The following is a 21,271-nucleotide window of genomic DNA, read 5'->3' as shown; positions in this document are numbered from 1 at the left end:
AAAAAAAAAAAGAAAGTAGACATAAAAGAATTTTTCAAGGGACTTTATTGTGAATAATCTTAGGAAATATTGAAATTTTCATTTCTAAAAAAAACGAAATTAAAAATTGTAATGCGAATTTCTCTGGTTCTTCTGGGAAGTTATTCAAATAAGAGTTGTTTTAAGTTTAGTTCACCCTTAAGATGAAAAATCAAAAGGTTTTAAATTTTTCCGCAACCTCCATTTTGAAACAGAAACAACTTTTGCAACAAACCGACAAAGTGGCCCCTTTTCATTTTTTTCTCCAACAACGAAATAAAATACTTTAAGTATCACTAAATTAATGAAAAATACATTATTTGACGTGTGAGACCCTGTAGATTAAGAAAAAAGAATAAAAAAGATTCGATATTTTTTTCAAAATTACTAAATCGCAATTATCTCGGTATCTAGAACCGACAAAGTATGGTCCCTTTTCATGTGGACGTCCACATCAATAATTAAACTTTTTTTCTTTCTTAAAATAAATTTTTACTTCAGTTTTAGAATACTTTTGAAATACTTGAAATTAAATTATTATTATTATTATTATTATTATTATTATTATTATTATTATTATTATTATTATTATTATTATTAAATATTAATGTTTACATGTATGAAATTGCTTTAATCTTTTTTATCAGTTTACTTCGTTATAACCTATAAAAGTATGAATTTATGCATTTTTAGTGTTAAATGGGTCCATGGTGTAACAGTTATGCTCTTATAGGACGAATAATATACTCTAAAAGAATCAACTTTGTTGAAATGGTTGAAAGCGGAGTATGAGATCTAGTCCTCCTAAAATTAAGAGTTTTATTCCTTTTGGTGCTGACGCTCTTGCAACGCAAGATTTGTCTACACCTACCTTCCCCTTCCAGCCACCGATAGAAAGCATATGAAAACATCTCACGTGCTCTGTAAGTCACAATACATTCACATACCTGATACACGGAAACACCTCGACCATAGTTTCTCGCGCGCGTTATATCGGTGGCTGGAAGGGGAAGGTAGGGAAAGGTGTGGCCAAATCTTGCGTTGCAAGAGCGTCAGCACCAAAAGGCATGAAAGGAGGATGTTAAAAAAAGGTTGATTTTTGCCCTCGAAGCGAGAAGCAAAATGAATTCTAATAGAATTTGAGCTCAGGAATCAAGTAGTAACCTTCATTTCCCCTCATACCCTCGGGAAAGTGGTGAAAATGAAGAAAAATAAGAATTAAGTTAGAAGAAGAGCATAAAGGATAAAAATTCTCTTTTTGCGCAAGTCAGTTAGGAATCATTGTTCTAAAGTCACTTGGGAGTCACTGGAAATCCGTCTAAAGTGAACAGACCCTCATATTAGTGTTTATAACTTATGTCAAACTTTTTAGTTCTATTAAATTAAATTCTGTTGAATAGATTGCAAATTTGAAAATCGTCGATATCAGGAGGGTGCTGCGGTCACAACTTCGGGACCCTGTTTACAGTGTAAATGTTCAGAAGGATCGTTACGATGTAGATTGCGTGTCTGTCCACGACTTCCAAATCCACCACCACCAGGATGTCGTGCCCGACCGCCTGGAGAAAACGCCTGCTGTTCAGAATTAGTTTGTGGGGAATCAGGTTAGTACGAATACTGTCAATCGATTCATCTAATTCTAAATTCGTCAAGTAAAATTAAATCAGCAATTGTTACCGATTTAAGAAAACAAAATTTCAATCACTTTCAAATGATTTAATTTTAAAAATTATTTTTACAACAAACCATTGGATGTTTGACTCTTCTAAAATTACAACAAACATTTAATGGTGACAAATAATGCTTAAATTATCGATTACTTCAGGTCTTTACAATTGGCTAAAAAAATTGACAATTTGTTTGAGTACCGGTGGCAATTGATTTAATCATTTGTTAATTGATTGACAATTGACTTAGCAATTAGTTGTTTTTGTAGTTGGTCTTGACAATTTATTTTTCGACAAATTGATTTGAAACTTAGGGAGAACTTTTCTAAAATAGTTTAGTTTAATAAAACAAAACTTCCTTAAAGACAATAATTCAAATGTAAAGAAAAACATATAGTTTCCATTTGAAAAGAGTAAACGAACTGATAACCAACATCACTAGAGTGAAAATATTTTCTTTGAATACGGGACACTAACAATAAGTATAATTAATAGCTGTACGATGCAAATTAAACGCTCTTCACTGGAAGATAAAAGACAATAATAATCGATTATATATAGATTGATCAGACTTTCAAATGACAAATACGAGCATGCATAAAATATGCCCAGGATGTGATGCTAAGGGAGGGGGCGGTAGAGAAGGGAAGATATTCGCTTCGATGGTTGGTTTTTCGGATGAAGATTCCCAGTATGAATTGAATTCTCCCGCGAGACTAAAGTTAGGCGTTGAAATTCAAAATTTATTCCGAGCAAACGGTTTGCAGAAGCGGAAAATGATTGGATGTCTATTAGGTGCTGGAATTTTGTCGAATAGAAAATTGCTGAATTATTAAAGCCTCGATATCCTATCCGAGAAACTGATTTACATTGCATCTTGATAAAAGGATTCCGGAGAATATTTCATCCCTATATATATATGTATATGCAATATATATATATATTTGAACTTTGATAGCATTCTAGTTCACTTTGCGGAATGTTCATTGCAATCAGAGAAGTTGAAATAACTTGTTCTATGTTTAAACGTTTAGTTATATGTATATATTCTACTCTCGTGCCACTGACAGAAAGAAAATTGAAATGTAATAAAGACATAAAAGTAAGCAAATATTTGCCAAAAGCAAATTTTAGATTCAGTTACTTGAAGTCAAATGGATTTTGTTAAATGCAAATTTTATGTAATAGAAATGAAAATAAATGTACTGAATAAGGTCACAGATTATCTCAAGGTTTATAAGGAATCTATAAACCTTGCGTATCTTACATTACAAGATAATTCCACACGCCTTGGTTGAAAGTAATTCACACTATGCTAATCATAAGTTTATTTAATTACTGGTAATTAATTACCAACCGACCGAAAATTTTCAAACAACAATTAAGATTGTTTGTCAAGAGACTGATTATTAACACGACTGGCAACCACCTGTCAAAGATGTTGGGCCTGTGATCATGCTGCAGGGGCGAACCCAAGGTGCGCATGACCTATATATATACGGGACCGAAGCATGCTGTCACTAGTTCGTGCCTGGCTGCCGAGTAATAGAAACGGTAACACCGCGGTCAACCATATCAATAAAGATTCACTAATAAAGATGGATTACCGTGTATTATTGGACCAGATAAAAGATTAGTGCTTAGGACATCTCTTCTTCGTTATCGTGGCAGTAACGCCAGTGTACGGTGATGCTGAGAAATAACTTTGGAAACAGGGACCGCATGGCAAAACGACAGGACACCACCATTTTCGATCTACAAACGATTATCACCGGCGCGGCGTGTGGAATTTCTCATTCTCTTCACTTATTTAGTGTGTTAAATAAAATTGTTAATATATAAGTACAGTTATTGTGACATATTTTTAATCTTGATTTATTTGTAATTCTTAATTGGTTTATTACTCTAATTTTGTGTAAATTGTACTTTATAAACATTAAGTAATTATTAAAGTTAAAAGATTGTTTAAATCCATTGTGCTTGCTCTGCATATTTCTGCCCTCTTCTGACGATTATCAACAATCTCTGATGGTATAACATTTTTAACATAAAAAATTGTAAACCTGTACAATCAAATTTCAATAATCTTCTGATAGTAAATACTACAATCTAGATAACTGTTCGTATATGTAGCATTTAAGATGATCACCGTAACCATCACTATATTACCCACTACTATAAATTTCTCTCCGTGTATTTCTCACATTCCAGAATAAATTTACCGTTAACTTGGGGCTATTAGGCTATTAGGAACAGATTTCAACTTTAGTCTTGCAACTTTTTTGTGTATTGAAATATTGACTTAAGTTTTTGTTTCTTTTCTTGATCTTGGCGAGCACATTGAAGAATTGTTTTGATCAAAGCTGGAATTTTAAGCAAAAAATACGAAAAAGACGCATTTTTTAAAAATTACAAAATGGAGCTATTAGGAACAAGGCGGTAAAAACCATTGGAAAACGTATTTAAAGTTAAAGAAGTTATTGTTTATTGTATGAAAGTACAAACACAATTTAAAACCAATGTAAAAACGAAGCTAAAAGAGCGAATGTGTGTTTTAAACGTTGCTGGTATCATCAGTTAAGGTCGATGATGGAGTCACTAGCCGTTTATTGCGACTTGTCGGTTCCAACACTTTTTTACAATTTCGAACCATCTATGAACACTAAAACAAAAATTAGGTGATTAAAAACAAAAGAAATTATTGTGTTCCTTATATAGCCCCGCCGTTTGTGAATTTGGTTTTTGTCTCATAAATCTTACTGTAAATACAAAATAAACATATTTATTACTTAGTAAACTTAGTAAAGTTTCCCATAAGAAATCCCTTTAATAAAAAACAATCACTTTGAGAAGTTAAAACATTAACAACTTACCTCGGCAATCAAATGTTTTCCACGTTTGAAACTTCACTAAAATACATGATGTCACTTACAAGCTACTACTGTTCACAAAATAATCAATAGTCACAATTATTGAATTATATTGCCAGTTACCACAGCAACAATTTTTTAAAAGCAAGTAACATAATTTATCGATACACGGCGCCGATAGCATCAACTCCACTCGAAAACAGAGTTTTGTTCCTAATAACCCCAGTTTTTTTATACTTTAATAATTTTAAAATCAAACAATATGTATATGTACTAAGTACTTCAAAAAAGGACATTCAAGTGCATCAAAAAACTTATCTAAATAAATTAAGACTCAAAAATAATGATCGAAAAACTTAAAAATCTAAAGAACGTTTTTTTCGGACACCTCTAAAAACACTTGACTGCCTCTGATACCATGTTGAAAGCATGAAACTAAACGAAAGTTCGTTAACATAAGTTGAATGTTAAGTACTATTCATAGTATCGATATCTCCATCACTCCATCTGAAGTTGAGTTCATAGCGTCAAATCGCTAGTGACCGGATTTATCCTGTGACTAACCTTACCCCAGTCTCCCCTACTATTAAGGATTCTAATTAAACAAGTGTTTTCTTTAGTTTTCCAGACATTGACTGTAGTTATCAAAACTTCTGTTAATATATAAATTCGACATAGAATTGAATCATAAAAAATTATTAACAATTTTCCAAACACAAATATTATAGTATTACCTCGCCTAATTATTTTGATTTTGTTAATAATAATTAATTATTCAAAACCCGTAAACCTTTATTTGGAGCCCTTTATTCCCCTTCCTGAACTGTCGCTCCATCTCTGTCGCTATTGCGAGTTATAGTCCATTCCCTGCGGATATCCTACGTAAAGTAGTTAAAAGCGGAATATACAAAACATCAAATTAAAATACATTGAAGCCTTTCTGCTTTCTTGTGGTGGGTGACAACTGCGAGCTTCATCCCTCGCTTGTTGGATACAAGGACCGTCAACTTCCTGCTTTCTGGCTTCTTAAGAGCCTGGATAAGACAATTCAAGTCGCGGATCTCAAGAGTGTGACTTTTCGATCCACCGATTGCACCTTACTCATGCTTCCGACCGCCTTGGTAACTTTCGCAGTGAAAGCCTCCTTGTTGGAGTCCCTTTCGATTTGGATCAGAGGATCCCTTTTTTATAAATCCTATACAAAACGCGTGGTTTTTGTCATCTGCAGGAGATTTTTTAGAGAATCAGTAAACAACTTACCTTCAGCTATACTGTGATCAACATTGTTGATCCTCTTCTTGACATATTTCTCCACTTTGGCTTCGCTGCCTCCTTCACGTCAGTAATCTCATTCCTCAGAGGAAGGATGTAACAAAATAATGTAAACCGTTTTTGTTTTGGAACAAGAGCCAAGATACTTTAACGGATATTATAATTTCAGATATTATCGTTTTGTTTTTAAATTTACATTTAATAACAGATTAACTCGAATAACAAAGAGTGGAAATTAATTCTAAAAGTAGTAAAAACGTATAAATATAAATATGCGAATTTTTTTTGAAATGTGGTTGATAAAAATACGTTGAACTTGTGGAGTTTGTTGCAGATGAGGCAAATGTCCTGCGGCGTATCGATCTTGGAACAGAATCCAGTAATCAAGATGATGGTAAGATTTTATTATAATATAGTTTTTTGTAAATGAAAACTAGAGACTTAGATTGAATTTCTTGTCTACCTGTCACTCTCAGTTTGAAACAGACAATTTACTTCTAATGTTGTTATGACTTCTCTTGATGGATCTTCAAAACTCAATTCAATTGTTAATTGTCAAACTACTTTGAAGAATAATTATAGTAGTTTACAGTCTTCCGATGTGTTTTGAATAAATTAAAATGTTTCTCTGCTTTCAAGATTTGACTATCTTCTTTCAGTATTTTTTAGTAGATGAAACTTAATGAGTAATAACATTTTTACTAATTCAGAAGCAAAAAGTCCGTCACTAATTTAAATTATTAAACATTTTTACTATATAATTCAAGTATAGAGAGCGATTGGGAGCTTAGTCTATAATCTTTTACTAAAATAATCGTTTCCTTTAATTTAAACAACAGTTTTAGTTGACCCCTGACATCCATAAATTTACTTCAAAAAAATTTGTTTAAATTATACATTTATTTAAGTTCCTGTAAGAAAGTAATTCAAAAAATTTTTTTTTCAAATTTATTTGTGGATTTTAGGGATCAATTGAAATGTCCATCAAAATTTTATACGTGGTTATACTATACGGCGGCTCAATTGTCTAAAATTTAAATTAATTTTTATGATCCCAGGTGAAAAAGTTAAAGTTAGCTAATGATACTAACGTTAATCTAACGTTAGTGACTAAAAAATGTCTAGGAACTAATGTTAGGCTAACGTTAGCCTAACGTTAGCTTATCCATCTGGGATTGTACTTTACTTTTCAGATAGTGTGGGAACATTTTTCTAAAATTAGAATTGATTCACATAAAAAATAAATTTTAGAAAAATTAGTAATGTACTATTTTTACAGTAATTTTTAAAGCTTATGAAAGTATGTATGTATATGATACTCCCTCTAAGGAATAAGGATTGTGTATACATTTTTCAGTAGATAAGTTCTATTTTGGTCAGACATTTTATGCATGTTTCTATCTGATACTTCGCTTCGAGCGACTCATGAGCGTAATGGTCTATAAATGCGGAACAAAAATATTTGTAAAAAAAATTTTTAAATAAATTAATTAAAATTTGTTTAACATATTATAATTTAATTTATCAATATTCAATTTTTTTAACAATAGAAAAACCTTTTGATAGGACAAATAACAAATCACTATGCTTTATAACCGTTTCCATAGTAGTTTTCAAAACTATAAATATAAAAAAATTATTTAATAAACAAACAATTTATTAATCCTTCTATGGTTTTATCATTTTTCAATTTTGCAAGAAATAAATTTATAATATTGTTAAAATTAATTTTGACTATTTCATTTTGACTTTGATATTAAATACGGCAAACTATTTAGCTTCAAGTTACTCTGAGAGTTTTATTTATATGACTCTCGAATTAAATTTTTTTAAATAAATAAATGAAAGATACACCCCGTGTATACTCGGGTTAAACCGTAGGGAGGTTAATAAACAAATATTAGTAAAAGATTCAACGTCCGAAACAATAATTTCAATAATGAATATCTCAATATGAAATTTTTTGAAAGCCGACAATTTGGGATAATTTTTAATTCAATAAAATTGAAATGAAGTTAAACTTTAAAGATACAGTTAATTTTTAGGAAATATATGACAAATTACAAAAGTCATTGGATTCTAATTATTATTATAATAATTGATTTAAAGGGTATGTTAACTTTTTATAACAATAAGGGAAGAACAAAATTAATTAACTGTAAATCATTGCAAACAAATATTTTGCAATGGTTTGAAAGACAATATAGAAGGATTTTTAAAATAAATATTCGAATCTGATTCATTATTTTAATGAAAATTAAGAAAATTAAGAAAGCATAAATAATATATTACTCAGTAATGAATGGAGAAAAAGAAAAACCATCCGTCTTGCCTCCCTTCAATTTAGGAAAATTGCAAACACAAAATTACTTTAGAGAGAAAAAGATAATTTATATACTGAGTTCAATTATTCTAAGCACACAAAAAGTTGACCGTCGACGGTGAAAGTAGGATTAAAGGAGAACGATGATAACGATGATTGTCGGCACGCTACACTGCTTCATTAGTCCTTCTTCTCTTCTTCTCGACGGTAGCCCTCTAATATCTTGTATTCTTACGCGAAAATAAGGAGCATAGTGGAGCATAGTTACTGCGAAAGCTATAGGACCTATACTAAAGTGATAGACAGAATAGTTTAGAAAGAAAAGACAGCAATATAAATTTTTACTTAATACTTTTTATATAAAATCAAAAATTAAAGATGACGTTGAAATTGGAATTTGAAATGAAGTTGAGGTTATGTTATGAACAATTTGAATTGTTCAATTGTTGATATTAAACATTTTTATATTTAAATTGGACTGAATTGATACTTGAATATTTTGAAAACTTAAGCCTTGGACGAAAATTTTAAGACTTGAGATTTTTGCGAGAAATTTTTGCTTGTAAGAAATTAATTTTCTAACTCTGTTTTTAAGACTTGAAGAGATTTTTTTAGACTGGGCTTTTCCTTATACGGAACGCGTATATTTACACTGTAAAAAAAGGGAGTTAAATTTTAACTCCCCCGGGGGGTCTATAAAAGTCGCACCCATTGGGGAGTTAATGCCAGGGGAGTTAAATAAAGAGAGTTAAAATTTAACACTCAAATGCTAACTCCCCATAGAAAAAATAACTCGCGCGGGTGTTGAATGAAGGGAGTTAGAAATTAACTCTCTTTTGGAGTTGATTTTTAACTCGAAAAATTTCACTCCCGAGTCCGTTAACTCCCTAAATTTTTTACAGTGTATGTAACAATTCCAACTACCAAATTTCTTAAGGGAGGAAAATTTGTCAAGGGATGCAAATGTTGTAGAAAGGGAAAAAGAGGTTGACAAATTTAAGATTTGTTCAAAGAAAATAGAAAATGGAGAGAAAACTCATTAAAAAAGGGCTTAATTTTCGAATGTTGGGTCCATCCCATTTTTACGCGTAGAGGTTTTACACGAAGGAGGACCTTTGAAAAAGAGGCTGTGACCTTTTCTTTCTCAACTTTATCTCCCCTTCCAACTTCAATTTCACAGATTTTACAAAAATGGCGAATTTTCTTAATTATTTCAACATTTTCTCTAAATTTTAAATTATTAACATAATAATATTCGAATTTTTGTTTAAAAATTGCAATTCTTAACATTAACAATTATAAAATTATTAATTATTTAGTTATTACTGACAATTCGATGAAAATTATATTATTTAACAATTATTAAGTTGATTAGTTAATTAGTACAATATTTGAATATTTATTGTTAATAATTTGTTTAAAAATATATAATTACTATAATTAATGACAATAAAATTCATAATTTCAATATTCAATCAATAATTTGATAATTATTACGATATTTAATAATTATTATAATAAATTTAGATAATTTTGTTAATTAACATAATGTTTAAATATTGATTTTTTATAAATTGTTTAAAAATTAGTATTATTAAAGTTAATAACAATAAAATTAAATTATTTTAATAATTTTCTACTTATTATAACTAATTCTATGAAAATTCTGACTATTATTTTATTATTTAACAGTTATTATAGTTATTTGTTATTAACATTTTATTTAATAATAAATTATGAATAATTTGTTTGAAACTTTCTATTAATTAATAAAATTAATAGTCAAAAATGTAATTTAATAAATACGATTTTAATAATCTTATTGTTGAATTGCTTATTGTTAATTATTTGTTAACTTTACGCTATTAAATTGTTAATAATATTCAGAACGTCAAAATTAATTAATTTGTTTATGTTAATTTTTCTTGGTTCAATATATTTTTAATTTGTTGAAAAAATAATTACTTTGTTAATAAATTTTATTGTTAATTAATAATAATTGATCAGTTTGATATTTTTAATTTTATTATAACAATATAATTTAATTTAAAGATGGTTTTATAGAATTGAATATAATATTTATATAAAGTTTTATAAATAAAATATTTATTTAAAGTTTTCGATATAATTAATCGAAGAGTGTATTCTAAGATTATGATTCGAAATTTATAAATATTGATTTTTGGGTTTACTACAATTTTATTTAAAAAAAGATATTTTGTTGGAAATATTTTTGAATACATAGAAGTTTTGATATTATGATTGTGACGTAACAGTTAACAGGACATTACACTATCACTCAGTTGTCAAATAATTAAAATTGAAGTTAATGATCACGGATCACTAAACAAATTTTTTATCCAAACAAAATTTACACCACTTAATGATTCGATAAACAATTCAAAAATCTTATATATGTTATAATCTTCTTCTTCTTCTTCTTCTTTGATGACTTTAGACTGTGCCAACTGTCAGAACTATAATATATGTTATAATCATATTTAAAAAGTTTTCTAATTCTGATTATCATATTTTAATTAGCTTAGCTTTGTATATACAGATGTTGGTTCTGAACATTTGCGTGATTAACTGTTTAAAAGTTATTCAACAATTTCGCAAAGTTTTAACATTCCCTTACACGCTTTACTTGATTCTTGCCAGTTCTTTTTTGACAATATATTTTTTAAATTCAATAATAAATATTATTAACAAACATATAGTATACCCCTATGGGTTCTTGGACCTCTTGTTTGTTTGCGAACATGGTTATGGACGACTTAGAAACTTCTTGTAATGCAAAACTCTTTTAAACCTTTATTTTCGGAATACTGCTTTACAGTCTAACCTTTCTTTAAGAGTTTAAATGTTAAGTGCTGTTTTTGGATTTATCGTGTCAAAATATATATGGAAATCCGAATCTGCTCTTACAATTCCCTTTTAGGCAAATTTTGATTATTTATTATTAGCATCATTCCTTAAAATTTAAATATAGTTTACCTTATGCAAATATCAAAAAATCACTAACTAAAATCAAAAAATTAAAAATTCAGGGTTTTCGAAAGGTAATGAGAGTAAATATACATCGCTCGTGTGTATATATAAGTTATATGTTTCTGTTTGAAACTGGGGTTATTTGATGTTTGTATAATTCATGAACGTATATTAGATTAGGTTACTACGAAGTTCTTGTGCAGGTTGCTTGTACGAAGGAGTACGATATGGACCGGGATCTGCAATGATGGGCTCTCAGAAGTGTGAATATTGTTACTGTATATCTGGTACGAGAAGATGCATTAGACCAAAATGTTTACTTCCCCTCCCAGGTTGTACACCAGTTTATGCACCGCACTCTTGTTGCCCGATATCCTACAACTGCACCCGTGAGTAAATTCAGCTTTACATAAAAGAATTAAAAATTAACTTTCCCGCATTTTAGTGTCGTATGCATGTGGGTAGTGTGTACTTTTTTTCTCTAATAAAATTGTCTCACTGTTACAATTTACATAAAGTGTACTTAAATTATCACAAAAAAATTTCGTTTTTAGATGAAATTAAAAAATTCTGAATGAATAAATACGTTAGAAAGTTAGTTTTTAGAATATTTAAAATACTTTCAAAATTCTTATAGTTCTTATATTGATTGTAATCTATTGACGTTGTCGAAATATTGACCACATGAAAATGCTTTTAATTCAACAGGTGCAGAATCTTCGACGACCATGGCCTCGATGTCAGGAAATGGTTAGTATGCTCGCAATTAATGAAAGTGGACTCACGTGATTTACAGATGACGCTTTTGATGACCTTTTACTTCACGTACAGTGAACATGTAGAAGTCATTCGATCGTCGATTAAAAAACTTTTCTAGATTCCGTACAATATTTAATTTCTTTTATTTCTAGATTGTCGAGTCGGCAAACGCATTTACAAAGAGGGTGAAATGGTGCGGGATTTCGCTTTAAAATCTACCTGTGACAATTGTTTCTGTGCCATGGGCGCTGTAAGTTGCGTTCCACTTGCCTGCGCTCCACCTCTTCAGGGTTGCAGTCCAATTGTTCGAGAAGGACAATGCTGCCCTTCCACTTACAATTGCAGTGAGTGAATCAGAAACAAAAAAAAAAAAAAAATGTTCGATCTGTTTTGTAAATTTTAATTAAAATGTTAAATCAAATTTTCAACAGTCAGTTCCTTTCAGGTGGTAGCATTGAGGTGAAAGCGGCACAAAATTACGCATCTTATGCATTCATTAGCAAAGATTATGCAAAATTTAGAAAGGAGACGAATTTCTTTGTAAGTTGGAAATTTTTTTTTATTTTGAGAATTATCCTTTCATTCTTTAAAGTGAATTTTTCTGTTCTATCTTAAGGCACCATACGAGTTTCAATCTTTATCAAATTACACGGTCGAGGGTCGTGGTCATCGAGTGGTCATTGAGGGAATAGACTCAAGCACTTTCAGTCCGGTCACTGAAGAGTCTGCAGTCACTGAATCCACTTTTGCCTCCTCCACCTTAGAAACCGAGACGATGGACAATAAGATCCTGACCGAAACGACAGAATATCCAAAGACCACTACTTTCGAGAGCAATCTTCCTACCTCCACCACACTCGAGGTTGGATACTTTAAGATATCTGTAAAAAATCAGCCACTTGTTTTTTTTATCTTGCAAATAAAATACAGTCACAGAAAAGTAATAATAAATTCTCGATTTTTCTTCTCCTATTCATTTCAAGTTAAAGACAATTTTTTCATTATGTTCTAGTTTCTTATTTTTGGTTTGAATTTTAAATTTAGGGAATTACTGATGCGGAGTCGACAGTCTCTGATTGGAGAACGACAATCAAAGACTTGGGCTTGGAGGATTCAACGTTGACGAGCTCCTTAATGTCTCTAGTGGATTCAACTACTATCGATGATTCCTTCTCTGAAGTTACAACCACAAGAGCAACCACAATCGTTGAAGATTATACATCGACGTTACCTTCAGTTACAGACATAACAGAATCAACTTTGATCTCTCTAGAGGGAGGATTTCGCGAGACGTCCTGTCAGGAAGGTGAATCAGACAAAGTGAATTTTACAGAGCCTTTTACAAATGATACCGAAACAACGGTTCCTTCTTTAACAACGAAAAAACATAATAGCGAGAAAGAGAAAGATTTAGGTCAACCTACCTCATCAACTTCAACCAACCAGGTAAAAACATTCTCAGCGAGAGAGAAATTTGTTTTATAAATAAATAAATATACGGTACACCAATCATGGGTTCATTCATTTCTGAAATATTCGCAGATATTGTCATGGATGACCTTGAAACCTCTTGTACAGCAAAGTTACCATTTAAACCGATTTTCTTTTATAGATATATGTGGATGATATAATCACGTGTATCATAACTGATTTTTATAAAAATCCTACATTCTCTGAACGCACTATTAACTACAACTCCAAACATCCTTTCAACAAAAAAATTACCAACCATAAATTTCTACTCAAAAAACATTGAATTTGTTAAAGATATTTTATTCAAAAACAAAGTACCCCTTAGCTGTCAGAAACAGACATATCAGAACAATACAAAAGCACTGACAAAAGCAGTAATTTTTACAATATTGTACTAAAAGTAATCTTACCATACGTTGCAAATCTTTACGAATTACAATTCTTAATTTACAATTATTAATTAATTAATTAATTAACAATTATAATTCCTTCTTACCCAGTAAGAAGTAGGGAATTGAGAAGAATTGAAAATTTTTAACATTTTACAGAAAAGGTTAATTATCAATTTTTTTGAATTCCGTTTCTGTCCAATTCACATGTATTCTTCTTTTAGGCACCCAGGTGAAAATGATTCATACGTTCAGAAATCGGTTAAATTCCGATAGGACTTCGTGTGCCGTTTTGGAACGTTTTTCGTGTGAATTTCTCCAGGTGGAAAACCGGATACAGAAATAATAAAAAAAAACATTCCACACGGAAATCCGAACGGAATTCTGTCCGTAAAATCTATGTGGAATCTTTTGTCAAAATCCCACTAGGAATCCAGTATTCCGCACGAAATAATTGCTAAACATTTTTTAAAAATAATTTTCGACCTCTTTTCCGAACGAATTCTGCACGAAATTCGGACGAATTACTATAACGAATTTTTTGTAAAAATTCCGCTCGAAATCCAGACTGGAAAAAAGTCTTCAATTCTAGATAAAGAAAGCAATTTTAAAAAGCGTCTTATTTCTGAGATGATTCATTAACTCGCAAAAAGATGCTGTTAACAGAAAAGATGCCATCAAAAGCCCTAATAACTATTATATTCATTTTCTTAACGAAAAGAGTTACTTCTAACTTCTCATCTATTTTGTGTCACTTTGACAATTCTTTGATTTCGTCTTCTATTTACTACCCCAGGTCATTCACCTTATATCAATCGATTCATATTTGTATTACTATCAAAATTTGTTACTCTTGTCAGTGCCTATTTGTTATCGTCAGGTAGTGGACAGTTCCATTGTGGAAGAAATATATTTTCAATTTAACATTTTTTCGGTAATCGATCATTTTAACATTTTCCTTATTGTTAATACGATCGAGTCATAACATATAATCCTTATAAAACTATTTTTTATTTGACAAAATTATAGTTTCATTATTCTTTTTACAAAGGTTTCAAGATTTATAAATAATTTCTATACAATAATATTCTTTGTTGTTCTAATTTAATTCAGCAGTGTGTTACGTAGGAGACTTGTAATTAACCAATCTTAATTTAAAAATTCCTGTTTTATTTACGGAGTGGTAGGCTCCAAACTAAGAAAACAGGCAAAGGAAATCAATTGTTTGAACTTGGGTCAAGAATTCTTTTGTTGATTATTTGTCACAATGAAAGGGCAACACTGTCTTCTTGAAAATTGACAGGTTCTCTCTCCTGAATTAATCTGTTTGTCCAACTGTAAGTAGAAACAAACTATCAATATATTTTAAGGAGATATTACACATAAATAAATATTTATATTAAATTGTATAACTTAAATTGAATGCGTGCCAAGTAGATTGCTTCCACTAAAATGATTTTAGTGGTCCGTAGAAGTAGAGACTGGTTCAAGGCTGACTTGTCCCGCAAAGTAGGGTGACCAAAATTCTTTACAGTCACAGTTTCTGAATTGCCCAACTTTTTATCAATCACAGATAGGGAAAGATTACGTCAGATAGAATGACCATTCACATAGTTATAATGTCCACTGGATATCCTCTGCTGATAAGGACGGATCTTTACTGGAAAGGGTTTTAATTAATAGTTAAGATCTCATTACTTAGTTCGCTCAGATAGAAATAAGGCACATTGATCAGAATTGAAATTGAGACGAGTTGCCTTCAGGTAAATTGGTAATAAACTGAATGGTTGGAAAACATAGCAATGGATTGATAGATGCTTTTTTTATCATTAAAGTAATTAATATAGGGTTTGATCGAAATAAATTTACAATATATGGAGAATTTAACAGAAATCACATATACAATTTGGTAGTATTAGAATTTAAATCACTTTTTTAAAGAACTGAAAAATTTTATTAACCAAACAATTATTCAAATCAAATTATTATCATTAAAAGAAATAAAATAAAATTTCTATCTACATAAAAATGATTGACAGCTATACAATGGCATTGTTCTCGAAAAACGTTAGACACGTTGCAGACTATGAGAGAGAGAAAAAAGATCATTCTATCCTTAGTATCAAAATTTAAATATCATTGGCAAAGAAAATTAAACTCCTTCGGTAAACTAGAAAGTGGGGTTGAATTCGCGATAAGAAATGCATGGCATAAGTAAGTATCGTCAAAGGGTAGGGTCGGTCACCGATTCTCAATCAATCAACGAGAGAAGTCTCACACTAACTTATTCATTTAAATTTATACTAAAATCGTGAAATTGGGGGTAGATCTCGACTATATAAACCCTTAAATTGTAAGCGTCGCTCTCTCGATCATAAAAATCAGGGACCATCGAGAAATCGTTGTTCCACCTGTATTACACCAAAAACAGAACAATACACCCTAGTTTTTATAATAATAATATAAATGAATAATTATAATATTTATCTACAAATTCAAGCCACGGTGACAGTGTTTGCTATTGAGAAATCTTTGTTCCACCTCATATTCTAAATCCAAATAGTGGTATCAAAATATCGACGTAGCGGTTTTAAATATTTAACAAAACTTGACCCCAGTCCTCGAAAATTATTATTTAGTGTAGAAAATAATTAATTCACTTGAATTAATCATTGAGTTAAATTTTCAGAGAAATATATAGACTTTTCTAGTTGAAATAATAAAATTATGAGCAATTTTCGATATTATAAAATTTATAATCATTTTTCTCTTGCAAAAGTAAAAATTTATTCAGCAAAAGATAAATAGGAATTCATTTTAAGTAATTTTCCAAATATATTTACAGGATACATTGGTAACAGGCTTGCCTAGTGTTCTAGTGCCAGATGACATTTTAGTGATGAATGTTACTGTAAAAACAAATGTTTCGGTTGGACATATTCAAGGGGTGACGATTAATCCTGTGAGGACGATTGCACCGGAAATAGAAGCCATTCTGAATATCATTCATCGACAAAAGGATGATGATTATGAATACGATTACAGTGAACCAACTTTACCTCCGTCACTACCAAATGTTCGGTAAATAGTGAAATTTCCATTTTATTATTCGCTTGAATAAATGGTTAAATTTATGTCTAATATAATATTCAAAATTACGTATCATTTCATTACTAAAAATTGTACTATACTTAATATTTTATTATTAATTTTCTGAATTTAATTATATTGATATTTGACATTGATAATTATTATTACAATCTGATTAATGTAGATACTTTAATTTTATTTTATTTGAATTAAAATTTTATTAAGAATTTCTAATAAATGAGAATCTCTTTTGAAGACACGTTTCTTGTGTACATTTAAACCTTTGGGGGGTTTGAATTTCAGAATTATTCCATTCGTAGCGGCGGACGCTTTAGTGAAGGACAAAAACGATGCTGCACCACCCGTCACCGGATATCCTTCTGGTGCTGTGGGAGTACCTCCAGAATTGATACCAAAGGACTCGACATTCTACGACGTGGTAACCCAGGAGAATCGTTTCAGTCCACCGGTTGAAACCCAAGGTATTATATCCTGTTTCGAGGATACAGAACAAATTAATTATTTCGTTTAACAAGAAATCGACATGCTGCAGGTGGATTTGTGCCGAGGGAACCTCCTTACTTCGATCCGTCTTATCACTCAATTGATCTAAATCTGGAAATTGGTACTGGAGTTACAGTTATACCCGAAGCTATTGGAAATCCTCTCAAGAAGAATGATTGTAAGCTCGTAAATTCTTGATTAACTGATATGCATGAGTCTGGAGATAATTAAATAGCCATTGATTTAAATTGAGCTTCTTCGTTTGGCGAATTAACTATCAAATTAAATTCCTTCTATCATGATTTAATTAAACGATCCTGATGAATTTAGTTGGTCAATATTTTCGTCAGATAATTATTTTCTTTTATAGTACAAGATTTTGGAAGTATTTGCGCTTTTGAGGGTCGAGAATATCATCATGCTGCTACATTACCAAGTCCCGGATTGTGTATCGTCTGCATTTGTTACTATGGAGAGGTAATTTGTTCTGATGAAAAATGTCCCCCCTTGAAGATTGGATGTCAGCGAATAATAGACGAAAAAAATTGTTGCGGAAAGATTGTCTGCGGTAAGAAGCTTAATTTTTCAATTAAAATAAAGTTCTTAAGTTGAAAAAATAAATAAATTTATTCTTTCATTATCCCAGTGGATGCTAAAGAGTCACCAACGGTTGTCCTGGATCGAGCAGATTCATCGTTACAAATACAAACCTTGGTTTCATCTGATCCATTTAGAGACGTCATCAAAACAGAACCAGCACCGGATTTGCCTTCTCTAATTGAGGACATGATACCTTATTTAGCCGGTCAGGGAATTAGTACTTCAAACACAACAAATGCAACGAATTCCTCTACTTTTGATAATGATTCTCAAATATTTGACTTTAACCATCGCAATCAGTCTCCTAAAGTTGATCAAGCTTTTCCTGAAAGTGGAAATAAATTTGATAATCCCAACGATACTCTACTTCCTAATCATTTAGAAAATAAGAAAATCCCCTTGCAAAGTAATTATCTCCTTAAAACAAATCAAAGTGAAAAAAACTCGAGCAATTTGAATAATGAAAATTCTCCTTCGCTTAATGAAAGTACCAACAAAACTGAGGACTTCTTCCATTCTGAAGAAAGCGAATCAATTTTCTCTCTTGACAGTGTTCTTGATTTGTTCTTCTCAGACACTACAACCGCGTCTGGAGAAATTACAAAACAAAACGATACTAAACAGACTGAAATAAGAGATAAAATAGACTTTGAAATGAAGAATTCAGAAAAGACACAATTTAACGGAGAAATTAAAATTAATGGAGGAGCAGAAGTTGATGATGTAAAATTCAAAAAAGAAATTACAACCCTCAAGAAAGATCCAGAACTTTTAAAAACTGAATTTCAGTTTCCAAAGATTGGAGAAATTAGAGAACAATTAATTAAAAATCATTCCACTGAAGTGGATACAGATTCAGTTAAAAACAATATAAAATTTCAATATTCATCAGGAAATCCCTCAGCAAATATAATTAATAAAACAATTTCCCCAGCAACTATTAATATTCAAGGAATTACAAATTTAAACGTTGATCTCAATTCAGAGTCGAAAACAAAAAACACTGACAACGATATTACAGGTTTGAATATTTTGAAATTGGCTGGATGCAATATTTATGGAAGAATGTATCGTGTGGGAAGAATTATTACCGAACTTACATCATCATGTCGTGAATGCAAGTGTACTGAAGTAGGTGTACAATGTAAGCAATTGAAATGCTAAATTCCTTTCTTTCTTAATTTCATTATTTAATTGAATCAATATTTCTTCGCTCGGAAACGAAAATATTGTAATCCCGTGATTTAGGATTAATTTAACTTAGTCATTAAATATCATTAGTTTTGCAATTCATATTGAGTGGAGTTTAACACAGTAAATCGTGAGGTGTTAAAATAACATCAGAATGGATTAAAATAATCTGCTACAGTTTAATCAATCTAGGATTAAATTAACTGAGACTGAGACTAAGAGACTTGGACTAAGACTAAGACTAAGACTAAGACTAAGACTAAGACTAAGACTAAGACTAAGACTAAGACTAAGACTAAGACTAAGACTAAGACTAAGACTAAGACTAAGACTAAGACTAAGACTAAGACTAAGACTAAGACTAAGACTAAGACTAAGACTAAGACTAAGACTAAGACTAAGACTAAGACTAAGACTAAGACTAAGACTAAGACTAAGACTAAGACTAGGACTAGGACTAGGACTAGGACTAGGACTAGGACTAGGACTAGGACTAGGACTAGGACTAGGACTAGGACTAGGACTAGGACTAGGACTAGGACTAGGACTAAGACTAAGACTAGGACTAAGACTAAGACTAAGACTAAGACTAAGACTAAGACTAAGACTAAGACTAAGACTAAGACTAAGACTAAGACTAAGACTAAGACTAAGACTAAGACTAAGACTAAGACTAAGACTAAGACTAAGACTAAGACTAGGACTAGGACTAGGACTAGGACTAGGACTAGGACTAGGACTAAAACTAAGACTAAGAGACTAGGACTAGGACTAGGACTAATACTAAGAGACTAGGACTAGGACTAAGACTCAGACTAGGACTAAAACTAAGACTAAGAGACTAGGACTAGGACTAGGACTAAAACTAAGACTAAGAGACTAGGACTAGGACTGGGACTAGGAATGAGACTAGGACCAGGACTAGGACTAAGACTCAGACTAGGACTAGGACTAGGACTCAGACTAGGATTTCTAATAAGACTTTGACTAAGACTTCGATTAAGACTTTGACCGTGACTAACACTGAGACTTTGACTAAGCCTTGACTTTTACTTTGTCGAAGATTAAGACTCGCTTTGATTTTCTTTGATAAATGGTTGACTTGGTTTTGATTTGAAGTCAAATTTCATTCATATTAATAAATAACACCAAAATGGATTATTTTAATTTTTTTTTGTGTTAGTTTAATCTGCAACGCTTTGTAATACCTCACAATTTACTGTTAATTGAAAAGTGGAGTTGGTGCAAAACTTAGGGATAAGAAAGTAGTTACAAAAAAAGACGATCTCAATAGGATCATATATGAGTAATAAGGCATATAATTAACATAAATGCCGTAGATAAAAATGCACATAGTTAAAACTGAAACTCAAAGTCACACGGCGAATATTTAATAGACAGTGTGATCAGAGAGGTAACAGAAAAAGTTCCTCCGTCCCTTAATCAACTGACGATTTGAAATATTCCTAAAGACTGAATATTTATTAAAATAATTCCATTTTATAGAAAGTATAATAAAAAATTTGATCAAAACTCATTTTTTAGTATTTAATATTTTTTCACATTTATTTTAGTGATAAAAAATTATTTTAAGAATTAATAGTGAAATAATTTATAACAATTAATTAAGGGATCGAAAAAGAAACTAAAGACAATCATTTTGTATACGTCAGAAGAGTAATGTTTACTGTCTCTATTATTTGAGAAATAATTGTCTTCGCGAAATTAGTTTTTTACGAATTCCATTAAAAGTGAGACGAAGAGCAACCACATTGAGAAATAACAAATTGGTTTTAAGCGACTCTTGAAATGTTTCTTAAGCCATAGCCTGAAGCTTATTCATCTTCGAGACGTTGCGATGGTGGAAATTGTGCTTGGGAATTATCTCAGGTGCGTGTACTTGATGAAGTTTCTGGCAAAATTGTTTTTAAAGACTTGTAATTTAATGTCTTTTCTACTTTAAAGTGTTGAAGTATTTCGACACAAGACAATGTTTAAAGTAAATTAATTTATTCAAATTGAAACTATATTTAAATTTATATTAACAGGTATTACAGTATATCAATATTTAATTTTTATATATATATATATATATAAATTTAGTTTTTAATTCCAACATCGTTA

The 21,271-nt window shown here is 30.7% G+C and overlaps 1 protein-coding gene across 4 annotated transcripts in view; it reads left to right on the top strand.

The window, feature by feature from the left end:
• The window catches only part of LOC122509212, a 61,644-nt gene extending 42,279 nt beyond the window's left edge, over positions 1-19,365 (top strand). Inside the window, exons 2-14 of one of the 4 annotated variants that reach the window (XM_043623069.1) lie at positions 1,419-1,622; positions 6,162-6,221; positions 11,345-11,530; positions 11,850-11,891; positions 12,053-12,244; positions 12,346-12,440; positions 12,517-12,762; positions 12,945-13,346; positions 16,608-16,843; positions 17,156-17,334; positions 17,406-17,534; positions 17,727-17,924; positions 18,003-19,365. In XM_043623069.1, the coding sequence (XP_043479004.1) occupies positions 1,419-1,622; positions 6,162-6,221; positions 11,345-11,530; positions 11,850-11,891; positions 12,053-12,244; positions 12,346-12,440; positions 12,517-12,762; positions 12,945-13,346; positions 16,608-16,843; positions 17,156-17,334; positions 17,406-17,534; positions 17,727-17,924; positions 18,003-19,120 (3,287 nt within the window). In that variant the 3' untranslated portion in view covers positions 19,121-19,365. Of the gene's footprint in view, positions 1-1,418; positions 1,623-3,135; positions 3,499-6,151; positions 6,222-11,344; positions 11,531-11,849; positions 11,892-12,052; positions 12,245-12,345; positions 12,441-12,516; positions 12,763-12,944; positions 13,347-16,607; positions 16,844-17,155; positions 17,335-17,405; positions 17,535-17,726; positions 17,925-18,002 lie in introns of those variants that run through there. The other 3 variants (XM_043623070.1, XM_043623071.1, XM_043623072.1) reach the window with 3 other exon arrangements.
• Positions 19,366-21,271: the final 1,906 nt, after the last annotated feature.

This window comes from Leptopilina heterotoma, unplaced genomic scaffold (genome assembly GCF_015476425.1).
Source record: "Leptopilina heterotoma isolate Lh14 unplaced genomic scaffold, ASM1547642v1 Lhet_6, whole genome shotgun sequence".
Taxonomy (NCBI): domain Eukaryota; kingdom Metazoa; phylum Arthropoda; class Insecta; order Hymenoptera; family Figitidae; genus Leptopilina; species Leptopilina heterotoma.
Note: the sequence above shows the minus strand (reverse complement) of the source record. Positions and strands in the feature narration are given on the sequence as shown.